This window comes from Panthera onca, chromosome D3 (genome assembly GCF_046562875.1).
Source record: "Panthera onca isolate mPanOnc1 chromosome D3, mPanOnc1 haplotype 2, whole genome shotgun sequence".
In the NCBI taxonomy this organism is placed as follows: Eukaryota; Metazoa; Chordata; class Mammalia; order Carnivora; family Felidae; genus Panthera; species Panthera onca.
In genome coordinates, this window is record NC_138350.1 from 20,337,385 (window position 1) to 20,350,881 (window position 13,497).

Sequence of the window (13,497 nt, forward strand, 5' to 3'; positions counted from 1 at the left end):
ATTTGACATCAAATGGCATTTGTGATATAGTAGGTGGAAAATGCCAGTTTTTTATTTTATTTTATTTTATTTTATTTTATTTTATTTTATTTTATTTTATTTTTATTTTGTGAGAGAGAGAGAGAAAATGTGTGCAATTTGGGAAGGGGCAGAGAGAGAGAAGAGAGAAAGAGAATCCCAAGCAGGCTCTTCACTGTCAGCACAGCGCCAGATGTGGGGCTCAAACTCACAAATCACGAGATCACAACCTGAGCCGAAATTGAATGCTTAACCAACTGAGCCACCCAGGAGCACCCCCATGCCCTGGAAAATGCCGTTTTAAAAAAAAGCATGGGAGTCTGTAATGACATCTCTGTGAAAACTGTTTTTTGTCTCTGTAAACAGAGAAGTGGGTTTGATGATCTCAGGTGATGATGACTGCATCTGGGAGGTGGAATTTAAAGTGTTTTGAATTACTCTTAACTATACTTTGTGATTTTCCTAAAATAAACCTATATCATTTTTATAGAAGGAAAAACACAACCAAAGCTTCTTTTGCTATAAAAAAATGTTGTGGATGACTTTTTAATGATGTGGGGAAATTTTTTTTAAGTTTATTTATTTTGAGAGGGAGAGAGAGGGAGAGAGAGGGGACAGACAAAATCCCAAGCAGGCTCTGTTCTGTCAGCACAGAGCCCAACACGGGGCCCAATTCCACACACCCTGAAATCATGACCTGAGCCAAAACCAAGAGTCTGACACTTAACCAACTGAGCCACCCAGGCACCCTAGGAAATTTATATTAATGATATATTCATATGCATATATAAATCTACATTCATAACTCATACATTCATGTTTTATATAATGTTTTAATATGTCCATAATTATATTCAAATGAATTCATACTCATTATGTACAAATGGCTTCATGTACTCTTAAGCCACAAGAGCTCTCAAGGGTCCAGGAATCAGGGGTGCATGGCTAGTTCAGTTGGTAGAGTATGCAACTCTTGATCCTGGGGTTGTGAGTTCAAGCCCCATGCTGGATCTAGAGATTACTTAAAAAATAATAATAAAAAGGTTCCAGGAATCCACTGAAGTGTTTTAAAGAATTTATCAGTGTAAAGGGATAAATGGTAATAATGTTGGGGGAAGAAATGGCCCATCCTTTCATGAAATTCTCACAGGGATACAGGACCCAAAAGAAGATCAACAAATAATTTAAAGTAAGATCAGTATGGGGTTGAAGAATACAGTGGTCAAAAGTACAGACTCTGAACTAGACTGAGTCAACTGCATCCTCTGTCACTTAATCCTCCATGGGCTTTGGATAAGTTAAACTCTGTGTCCAAGTGTCTACACCTATAAAATGAGATGAGTAACTATCACAAGGAATGTTGTGATATTTAAATGAAACAAAGATGCCTAAATTGCTTAGAATCAGGCCCCGTACATAAGTCCTGAATACAAATGATAATTATTACCATCTTATTTTCACCTCAATAGTGAAGCCACTATTATTTTCTATCTTGTGCTCTTTTATAGATTTTTCAAAATTTCTACAACAAAGATGCATTATTTCTTCAGTGATATAAAAAGGTAATCCAACAAGTGATAAAGGAAATACAGTTGTCCCTTAAACAACATAGGGGTTAGAGGCAGTGATGTCCTTGCCCTGTGCAATAGAAAATCTGCGTGTATGTTTTGACTCCCTGAAAACTTGACTGGAAGCCTTACTGATAACTTAAACATTAATATATTGTCCATTAATATATTGTGTATGTTATAGGTATTATATATTATATTCTTACAATAAAACAAGCTAGACAAAAGAAAGTGGTATTAAGAAAATCACAAGTCGGGGGGGGGGGGGGGGAGGGCCTGGGTGGCTCAGGTGATTAAGCATCTGACTCTGATTTTGGCTCACATCATGATTTTGTGGTTTGTGAGTTTGAGCCCCAAGCTGGGCTCTGCACTGGCAGCGTGAAGCTTGCTTGGGATATTCTCTCTCTCTCTCTCTCTCTCTCTCTCCCTCCCTCCCTCCCCTATTTGTACTCTCTCTCTCTCAAAATAAATAAAGAAAAAATAAAAAAGAAAATCATAAGGAAAATACCTTTATAGTACTGTCTTGTAGCTATCAAAAAAAATCCACATGTAACTGGATCCGTGCAGTTCGAACCCATGTTGTTCATATTGTAAAAACAAACACAAAAGATTAAGCTAATAATGATGCATGATTCTAGGAAGAAATCTGGATCAGGAAAAACATTTCAATAAGGAATATTAGGACAATTGGCAAAATCTTACATTCTCTCACAAAGTCCTTGGTCCTTAAAAGATGATAATGAAGTAGAAGATAATCATGTGTCTACTAAATGTTAATAATTGGTAAATCTAGGTGAAAAGTATACAGATTCATCATATTCCTCTTTCAATGTTCTCATAATTGAAAAGATTTTGAAATAAAAAGTTAAAAAGGTTACTCCAAAAACAGCCTTAAAAAGTTTCATAATTTGTCACTCTTTGGTGCTTATCCACAATTTACGGTTTTTTAAAAAATATATATAATTACTAAAGAATATTTATTCTTGGGGCGCCTGGGTGGCTCAGTCGGTTAAGCGTCCGACTTCAGCTCAGGTCATGATCTCACAGTCCGTGAGTTCGAGCCCCGCGTCGGGCTCTGTGCTGACAGCTCAGAGCCTGGAGCCTGCTTCAGATTCTGTGTCTCCCTCTCTCTCTGCCCCTCCCCTGTTCATGCTCTGTCTCTCTCTGTCTCAAAAATAAATAAACATTAAAAAAAAAAATTTAAAAAAAAAAAAAAAAAAAAAGAATATTTATTCTTTAGAAATGCTATTACAAAGTTGAGAAGGGAGAGAAAAATACAAATTGGCATTTGGTGTTGGCTTCAGACTTAGGAGGGAACTAGCTACAAAGAAATATGTTTAGGGCTCCAGGTTGGGAGGGAGGGGAGAGGATTGGCCATCTGACACAAAAACTAAACCCACAAAGTAAACTGTTACTGTAGAACACAAAGACATTGTATTTCAGAGTTTAAGATAGGAAGGGAAACTAGCAAAGGGTTCCTCCTCTGGGTTACAGAAGGAAACAGTCTAAGGAAGCAAGACTGAACCAATGACAGAGTAGTGCATTTGAGAGAAGCAGTCTCTAAGGGCTTTAACAAGTATAGTTAGTTGATGAAATGTGCTCAGTTTCAAAGGACTTGTTTGTTTGTTTGTTTTTAAATTTTTTTGATGTTTATTTATTTTTGAGAGAGACAGAGACAGAATGAGAGTGGGTTGGGGCAGAGAGAGAGGGAGGCACAGAATCTGAAGCAGGCTCCAGGCTCCGAGCTGTCAGTACAGAGCTTGACGTGGGGCTCAAACTCACGAGCTGTGAGATCATGACCTGAGCCAAAGTCAGACGCTCAACCGACTGAGCCACCCAGACGCCCCTCAAAGGACTTGGTTTTTACTTTAACATAAAATCTTGGTTACTTCAGGCAAGAATAAAATAATCCATTTAAAATCTACAAAGCAAAAGTGTTTCTTTTTATTTTTTTAACGTTTATTCATTTTTGAGAGAAAGTATGAGCAGAGGAGAGGCAGAGAGAGAGAGAGAGAGAGAGAGAGAGAAAGAATCCTAAGCAGTCTCTGTGCTGACAGCAGACAGCCCAATGCGGCGCTTGAACTCACAAACCATGAGACCATGACCCAAGCTGAAGTTGGACACTCAATCGACTGAGCCACCACCCAGGCACCCACAAAAGGGTTTTTAAAGTCTGTTTTGAGATCCACTCTAGCTTCCACCTGAAGCACCAAGAATCACATAATAAACTTCTCCACAGATCTGAGAGTTTAAAAGATCAAGGGCCTTCAGCTCCAGGCCCAAGTGCAACCCATCCGACTGTATCTACTACGCTTCTATCATCTCACAAAGCATTCCCTTATTCAGGGGCACTGTCAGCACATCTGGACTGATGAGCATTCCTGATAAGTCTTACAAAAAAGGTCCAACCTAAATCCCATCAAGTCTTTAGAGAGGGCTTCTCAACCTCAGTACCATTGTTACCTTGGGCTAAATAACTTTGCAGCAGGGGCTGTCCTGTGAGCACTGCAGGATGCATAGCAGCATCCCTGGCCTTTACACAGTAGGTATCAGTTGTACAACCTCCCCTTCCTACCTATCCTATACCATTTTGACCAAAAGGAAAAAGAAGTCTCTAGACACTGCCAAATGCCCGGGGTGAGTGGAGAGGGCAGCTAAATTGCCCCAGTTGTAACCTCTGATTTACAGAAAATAAGTACCACCACAAGGATGCAATCAGACAAATCCAGAAGGGGTCCTCCTTAGCCTCCCTACTCAAAATGGGGTACAGAAACCAACATATGCAAGCATAGAAACTAGTTAGACATGCAGAATCTCAGGCCCACCCCAGGACTCCTGAACTGATTGGACTCAGCACAATCCCCAGGGGAGGTTCATAGGCACACGGAAGTTTGGAAAACACAGTACTACAGAACTACCAACTCAGAGTCTTCAACATGTCACGTGTTTGGGGACAAAAAGGAAGGGTGAAATTGCTTTAGATTAAGACTTAACAGGCAGATTAAACAGAAGTTATCAGAGAATTAATGAAACCTAAATATGTACTAGATATTAGATGATATTATAGAATTGACTTTGTCCAATGTGACCATGATATTGTGGTTATATGTGAAATCAACCTATCTTTTAGATATGCATAAGAACAAAATGTCATATTTATAATTTACTTTAAAATAAAATGTAGCCAAAAAACAGATGAAGCAAATGCGGCATAATAATAGCTGTTAAATCTAAGTGTTGGGTGTGTGAATTTATTATATTATTTGTTCTTCTTTTCTGTGAGTTTGAAATTTTTCACAGTACAAAGTTTGAAAAGTCTAAATGCAATTTGGTAACCTGGATTGGATGCTGGAATGAAAAAAGGTACATAAAGTGGGAAAACTGATGAAATATGAGAACTGTCTGAACTCAGTTAATAGTACTATACCAGTGCTAATCTCATAGTTTTGACAAATGTACCATAGTTAGGAAATATTAACAGGGAAAACTGGGTGAAGGGTATATGTGAACTCTCTGTGCTACCTTTGCAACTATTCTGTAAACCTAGTATGCCAAAATTAAAGGGTTACTTTTTTTTTAAGTTAGGAAAGAAACAGCCAAGAAAAGGGGGGGGGGGGGGCATAGCAAAGCCTCAAACATACTTATAAAAGTCTTCATAGTACCGTCCCTTGTGATCCTGTCGAATTGAGGCTCGGTTTATTTCAGGAAATTCATCTGAAAAAGAGAAAACAACACATGTAGATCAGGTTGAGAAGAGAAATTCACAGTTTATCTGCTCCTCCTTCTGGGTTGAAGATTTGCATTACCAAAATAAATGAACAAATGAATGAATGAAATTATATCAAGTTGGCTTTAAGATGAATCATGGCCCACAGACTTCTTGCATCCACTAATGGACTGTGCTGTTTTCCATTTTACCCTACGCTCATTAGAGAAAAAGTGGGAAAGATGAGTGGGAAAGATGAAAAAGGGAAAGATGGTAAAGAATGGATGGAAAGCTTAATAAAAAGAACTATAGGGGGCGCCTGGGTGGCTCAGTCGGTTTAGCGTCCGACTTCAGCTCAGATCATGATCTCACGGTTTGTGAGTTCAAGCCCCATGTCAGGCTCTGTGCTGACAGCTCAGAGCCTGGAGTCTGCTTTGGATACTGTGTCTCCTCCTCTCTTTGCCCCCCCCCCCCCCATACTCATGCTCTTTCTCTGTCTCTCAATAATAAACATTAAAAAAAATTTTTTTTTAACTGTTAGCATTAAAAAAGGAACCGTAGGAGAAAGACTTACCAAGAGATTTTGCATCATAGAAAGTTCTAGAAAATAGGACCACTGTCACTTCATGACTACAGTTCTTCTCCTAGGAATGAGTAGAGAAAAAGCAGCTCAAGTTTATTTCATTCACTTCATGATGAAGCAGCCTGCATTAACATAATATTCTCAATTCTAGGAGACTCAGTGACAGCACACTGTATTGGATGATGTCACATCATTGTAGGTTGCATGATGCAGTGAACAGAGCACTGCTGGAGTGAGAAGATGCAGGTTGAGTCCTGGCCCGGAAATTTACCACTATGTAACCTTGGGCAATAGTCCCAGGAATGCAAAAAGTGCTTTGAAAACAGCAAATCATCAATACGTATGGGTCACTATCTCTGTTCTTGATTTGGCATGAACTAGATGAACCCAATATCAAAGGATCATGCTATTTGTACCTGCTTCATGGTGTTTTTAAAATTTCTTCAGAACCATAGTTTAGGAACAAGAACAGAACGCATAATGCTGAATGTAAGAATCAAATACACCCCCCACATCCTACCACTGTCATAAAATCAGGGTTGGGAGCTGCTCAAGATGCAGCAGTTGAAGCCAAGGTGTCATAGTACCTTTGGATTGAGATGGGGACTAGTGAGAATAAACATTTCCATGGAGTCTGGAAATCAACATTCTGGAAACAGGGTGTTTACAGATAGCATGAAATGTGGCTTGCACCAGTAAGCCAGCAAGCCCAGTTTCAGTTCCTCCCGGATCTTCGAAGATGAGTGCTTCCACTGACCAACCCCATCTCTAACCCACCATGTTAACTGACTACACAATTCAGCATTTACCATGTAAGGTATATATACAACATGATGCACATAACATGCCACCTTATATTCCCCCATGGATATATCTCAAGTGGACAGAAATTCCTAAATACAAGCAACAGCACCAAGAGCAGAGTGCTAGGAAACAGCAAATCTTCATTAGTCACCTACTAATTTATTGGATGCCCAGTGCTCCAAACTCAACTCCAAATTTATCTTACTTTGGTGTAAGTGATAAATAAGGATAAATGCCTTACAATGATTGGACTGGTGTGGGTATATGAGCCTCTCAACTCATGTGACAGTGGGGCTAACATACAACAGGTGGCATGGCCTGGGGTAATAATACAGACAGGATAGCACAGAGGCCACGATCTCAGGGTAGCTCTGGGAGAATGGAGGGCACCAGATGAGAATCCTCATTCTGCTTTCACATGCTGTTGATCATGGTTACCCAACTTCACTGAGCTGTACTTTTCCTACCAGTATTAACAGGAGCAAGAGGATTGAGTGAGATAATGTAGGCAAAACACATACCATGATACTAGGTATGTCAAAATACTCAATGAATGTTAACTGGGACTACTACTATTATCCCCACCCCTACTATATTTTGGGCTCTGAAATGAATTCATGAACTCCCATGCTCAATCCTGCTGTCCACAGTGTTAGCTGTAAGTTATTCAATAGGAGGCATAAAGAACAACCGGGGTGCCTGGTGGCTCAGTTAGTTGAGTGACTAACTCTTGATTTTAGCTCAGGTCACGATCTCACCGTTTGTGGGATCAAGCCCCATGTTGGGCTCTGTGCAGCACAGCACAGAGCTTGATTGGGATTCTCTCTCCCTTTCTCTCTGTGTCTTCCCTGCTTGCTCACTCTCTCTCTCTCACTCAAAATAAATAAACTTAAAAAAACTGTAAAAAGGTATAAACAACGTTCACCTTCACCAAATATCATTAAATCAATACAGTGGCTACAGAAAGTTATTTTAATTCATTTTCAAGTTCCTGCTTTAAAACCAAGTTCTTGACTTTAAAAAAATTAACAAATCTGAAGAGTGAAGTCCTATAAACTAATGACTAGGCCTATGCCAAACCCTACCCCTATATCTAATCAAAAATCCATTCATAGACTGTAGGGTGAGGGAACATCTAAGGGACACTGAGCCAGACTTAAAATGGAGGTTTTCACACACCCAATGCTGAAATGGCCACTATGTGGTCCAAGGTGACCATTATTTAGTCCATCTCAAACTTTAGCCCCTGTACTCAGGCAGACACAAAGACCCCATCACTGTTAAGCCACATGACTGCAGAAGCCTCCTGGCTGGTCTGCTTAATTCCATGTGTCACTTCACCACACTGCTCCTGGCCACTTGGACTACTCTTTCCTCAAATTCTCCCCAGCTTTGATCATATTGACCACTTGCTTGAGAATCTTTAATAGTTCCCACACTTCCTGTCAAGTCCAAACTGCCTGGCTTGATGTGACCCCATCCTTTGAATCTATCTTACTACTTAATTATTCCCTACACTAACCCTCTGTGAAGTTGCCTAAGACCATACCCTACTCTCATGCTCATCTACACCCTTTTGTTCAAACTGTTCATCTGACATACCCTCTCCATCTTCCTTTCCAACCATCCAAACCTTCCTCAGTCTTCAGGTCCAAATTCAAAAGTAAATAAAATTCTAAACCCTAAAACATATGGCTTTCTATTGTTTCAAATATGTAGATGCAAGCTCCCCAGCAGATCCGTAAGTTCTCTGAAGGCAAGCGTCATCTATTTCCATACCCTTCACAGCTGATGGATAGTGCCCCCATACTGCTGAGGTAGGAAGACGGTACTTAGATTCAACTGAGACCTTACTACGTACAGATGCTTTAAAACACCTTGTGAGGCAGGGACTATTATAATCTCTATTTTGCAGAAAAGAAAACAGAGGCTCAGAAAGACTGACTACTTCTCCAAGATTAAAAAAAAAAAAAAAAAAAAAAAGCTAATCAGAGCAGAATCATAATTTTAAACCCTGTCCATTTTTATCCAAATCCCACGCTCTTTGCCACAACATAATGTGACCTCAAATAGCTCTCCTACATTAGGTCTTTGATCCCCCTTGAGTTAATTTTTGTATATGATGCAAAGTAAGACTCCAAGTTCATTCTTTTGCATATGGATATTCAGTTGCCTCAGAACCATTTGTTGAAGAGACTCTTCTTTCCCTCATTAAATGGACTTGACATCTTTGTCTAAAATCAACTGACCACAGATGTATCGATTGATTTCTTGTACTCTCAATTCTATTCCATTGATTTACAAATCTATCTGAATGCCAGTACCACATGGTTTTGACTATTTTGGCTTTGTAGTAAGTTTTGAAATTACGAAGTAAGAGTCCTCCAACTTTATTGTTCTTTCTCAAGGTTGTTTTGGCTATGCAGGATCCCTTGCAATTCTTCATAAATTTTACAATCAGCTTTTCCATTTCTGCAAAAAAAGGCCACTGGGATTCTGATAGGGACTGAACTATAGTTTGAGTAGTATTGCCACTTTAACGGTATTAAGTCTCCCGATCTATGATTATGGGTTGGTTCTTTCTCACTTATTTAGATCTTTATTAATCTCTTTCAGCAAGGTTTTATAGATTTTAGCAAACAAATATTGCACCTCCTTGGGTAAATTAATTGAAAATATTTTATTCTCTCAGATGCTCTTGTATATGGAATTTTTTTAAGTTAATTCTCTTTTTAATTTTTGTTTTAATTTTATTTATTTATTCTGAGAGAGAGAAAGAGAGTGAGTGGGGAAAGAGCAGAGAAAGAGGGAGATAGACAGAATCCCAAGCAGGCTCCTCACCAGCAGTGCAGAGCCTGACACAAGGCTCGAATTCACGAACCATGAGATCATGACCTGGGCCAAAACCAGGAGTCAGACACCCAAGCAACTGAGCCACCCAGGTGCCCCAATTTAATTCTCTTTTTAAAATTTAATTCCTTGGGGGAGCCTGGGCAACTCAGTTGGTTAAGTGTCTAAGTCTTGATCTCAGTTCAGGTCATGATCTCAGGATTGCGAGTTCAAACCCCCTGTTGGGCTCTGTGCTGGGTGTGAAGCCTACTTAAATAAGTACATACATACATACAATTTATTTCTTTGCTTTTAAATTTCTTGTTCAGAGTGTTCATTGCTGATGAAATACAACTGATTGCTTGTGTTGATTTTGTAACCTTGCAGCTTTGCTGAATCCATTTCTTAGCTCTAATAGTTTTTTGGTGAATTTTTTAGGATCTTCTACATATAGGAGATCATCTGTCAATAGAATAGTTTTATTTCTTCTTTTCCAATACGTATGCTTTCTATTTTTTTTCTAGTTGCTGAGGCTAGAACTTCAAGTACAATGCTGAACACCAGTGGTGACAGCAGGCATCCTCACCTTGTTCCTAATCTTTTTTTTTTTTTAATTTTTTTTTTAATGTTTATTTTTGAGAGAGACTGTGTGAGCAGGGGAGGGACAGAGAGAGGGAGACACAGAATCCAAAGCAGGCTCCAGACTCCAAGCTGTCAGAGCCTGACGCGGGGTCTGAACTCACGAGCTGTGAGATCATGACATGAGCCAACCGACTGAGCCACCCAGGCACTCCACCTTGTTCCTTATCTTAAGGAGGAAAGTTTTTAGTCTTTCACCATTGAGTCTGATGTCAGCTGTGGGTTTCTCATAAATGACCTTTATCATGTTGAGGCAGTTAAAGTAATTAAATCTATAGTTTTATCAATTTAGGCTTTAGCTTAGATACTTTAACTAAAGGCAGCTTAGTAGAAACAGTGTATTTCTAAAATCTGCAATGAATAAGTTTATGTAATGAGGTTTAGTATATAAAAAACATACCTTCCACTTGGTAAAGAGATCAGCAAGGAAACCATTCACAGCTTTCTCAAAATATAGATCCCCTGAAAAGCAATGAGAAGAGGGTGAAGATTATCTTTATTTCTTGTTCACAATATCTTCTCTCAGTAAAATAGCAGGAATGAGACCAAAGAGAAGGTGGGTTCTGCTGTATCTTAAAACAAGGTCCTAAAAGCCAGATATATAGAAGTGTTCAACTTAGACTTTCTACCAAGCCAAATTTAGTATCTGCCTAAGAGGCCATGGCTCCAAGGTAACATCCAAGATTGAAACACTTTGATGATTTAAAAATACAGAGTTGGGGGGCCTGGGTGGCTCAGTCAGTTAAGTGTCCAACTCTTGATTTCGGCTCGGGTCATGGTCTCACAGTTCATGGGTTAAAGCCCCAAACTGTTCAAGCTGACAGCATGGAGCCTGCTAGGGTGTCTGTCTGTCTCTCTCGCGCGCCCGCGTGTGTGTGCGCTGGCACTCTCTCTCTCTCTCTCTGTCTCTCAAAATAAACTTTTTTTAAAAAAGAAAAATACAGTGTTATCTTCAGAATGAGACGAAGAATATATACTAAATGTGAGTATTTCACAATGACGTTCAAAGTTGATTAGAAGAGGACCCTGGGCATTCACTGAATTATCATTTGCAGTTCTTGCTGTTCTTGAGTGACCTTGATGACCCATGGCACAAATTCGCTTATAATTTGCTAAACACTAATATGAAATACATGCACTATAGGGTTGGTGTGTTGGACACAGTATCCACACCTCATAGCAGCTTTTCTTCCCTCTACTCATTACATAGTAATTCTAATAAAATGAGACCAACATGGAGATTTCTCTGAGTGACAGGAAGAGAAATGAAAGATATCAAAGAAAGTGTTGGTTCCTACCCACAGAGTGACTTTATGACTTTTCAACCTATACTTACAGAACAATTAAAGATCTGAGAAGTCAGATTTTCCATTAATACTGTACAGCATTTCATGGAATTCACCAAATAAATAAATGTCTGTGTGTGTGTGTGTGTGTGTAAAAAAATTACTTTCAATATATTTATTTTCGCATTTGAGGATTTATAAAGATCTCAAGATACATTTTTAGAGAATGTCAACATCTTGCTATAAAATGATACCAACTTGGGGGAAACCAGATATATCTACCCAATGGCAGCTACAACCATCACTTAGGGACAGTACCATAAATATCGAAATCCCACATTTCACAGCTCATCTGAATAAATATGTAAACCATAGCCGACGTAGAACGGAACACCACCTGAAATAAACAAAAACATAGTTGCATTAAAAAGCAATGATGTAGGGGCGCCTGGGTGGCGCAGTCGGTTAAGCGTCCGACTTCAGCCAGGTCACGATCTCGCGGTCTGTGAGTTCGAGCCCCGCGTCAGGCTCTGGGCTGATGGCTCGGAGCCTGGAGCCTGTTTCCGATTCTGTGTCTCCCTCTCTCTCTGCCCCTCCCCCGCTCATGCTCTGTCTCTCTCTGTCCCAAAAATAAATAAAAAAAAAAAAAAACGTTGAAAAAAAAAAAAGCAATGATGTAGTTTCAGTTGTGCAAGAAGAAAAAGTTCTGTAGATTCATTTCACAACAATGTAAATGTACTTAACACTATTGAACTGTACACTTTAAAATGGTTAAGACATGGGGCGTCTGGTTGGCTCAGTCCATAGACCATGTGACTCTTGATCTCAGGGTTCTAAGTTTGAGCCCCAGATTGGGTGCAGAGCTACTTAAAAATAAAATCTTAAAAAATAAATAAAAGAAATGAAATATAAGACAGTAAATCTTAAATGTCTTTAACCCCCCCCCCAAAAAAAAAACAATGATGGAAGATTTTCTCAATTGTGGCATGAGATTTCTAAAAGCAAGCTTCATCCCTCACATCATAAACTCTGAAGAGAAGATCCTGTCCCTGCCTTTTAGGAAATTATAGTAGAGGATTAAGATGTGCAAAAGACAGCAACATATACGAACATTCCATGAAGGTTCTCATAAGAAACATAGGAGAAAGGACAATAAATCTACCTGGGAAAGAAAAAAAAAGGTCATTACAAATGTAGAACCTGGGCTAAGATATGCCAGTTGATGAGCTGCCAGTCTAATAAATTATAATTCACATCGTACACGCCCTTCATACCCAGACTGCCTCAGGAACTAGGAAGGCTTTCCAGAAGCAAGGAAGCCTGAGAGGAGTGCGGAAGGATGGATGAGTAGCTTGTAAGGGGGGAAGGCAGGATCTAAGTGCTCTAGTCAGGAGAGAGTAGTATGTGCAAAGATACAGAGGCAAGAGAGAATGTGGCATGTTTAAGGAACAGCAAATGGTTCCCAAGGGCAGGACAGGATAGGGTGGGAGGGTTTGGAGGGGAGGGGTACATATGGGAGAAGTGACAAAATGAACTCCAGACTCAACTGCCTCCCCAGATTTCTCCTCTCAGAAGTCCAACAGGTATCTCACAAACATCTTTTCCCAAATGCTTCCAAATGTCTCCTCCTGTCTTTTCCACCTCATAAATGACACCACCAACTGTTTATCGAGCTGATCAATTCTTCTCTTTCCTTTGCTCCTTATATCCAATGCATCAGCAAGTTTTGCAGACTCTATCCCAAAACGCATCCCAAGTCTGCCCACATCTCTCCGTTGCTACAGCTCTAACCTCAGTCCATGCCACAGTCTTCTAACTTCCTAAGCCATTTCTCTGCTTCTATTCTTGCCCCTATAAACAATGCTCTACACAGAGCCAGAGTGGCTACAGCACATACTGTGGATGCCTATGGCACATCCTTTCTTCCTACGTAATGGGAAGCCAACACTATTCCGGGAGGCAAGGGACTAACAAAAGACTAAACCTCCCGGCTTCCTAAGTAGCTCCTCTCTCTTCTACCTGGAATATGAAGTGGTTACAGCAGCTCCAACTGAACCATGGAAG

The 13,497-nt window shown here is 39.8% G+C and overlaps 1 protein-coding gene across 10 annotated transcripts in view; it reads right to left on the minus strand.

The window, feature by feature from the left end:
* Positions 1–13,497, minus strand: part of DEPDC5 (DEP domain containing 5, GATOR1 subcomplex subunit) — a 127,164-nt gene that overhangs the window by 95,582 nt on the left and 18,085 nt on the right. For all 10 annotated transcript variants that reach the window (XR_009604170.2, XM_060612608.3, XM_060612614.3 and 7 more), the window contains 4 exons: positions 11,752–11,830; positions 10,548–10,609; positions 5,867–5,936; positions 5,228–5,300 (listed from right to left, as the gene is read on the minus strand). Coding sequence is in view for 9 of the 10 variants with exons in the window: in XM_060612608.3 (XP_060468591.1) it covers positions 5,228–5,300; positions 5,867–5,936; positions 10,548–10,609; positions 11,752–11,830 (284 nt within the window). In the remaining variant the exon portion in view is untranslated. The remainder of the gene's footprint in view (positions 1–5,227; positions 5,301–5,866; positions 5,937–10,547; positions 10,610–11,751; positions 11,831–13,497) is intronic.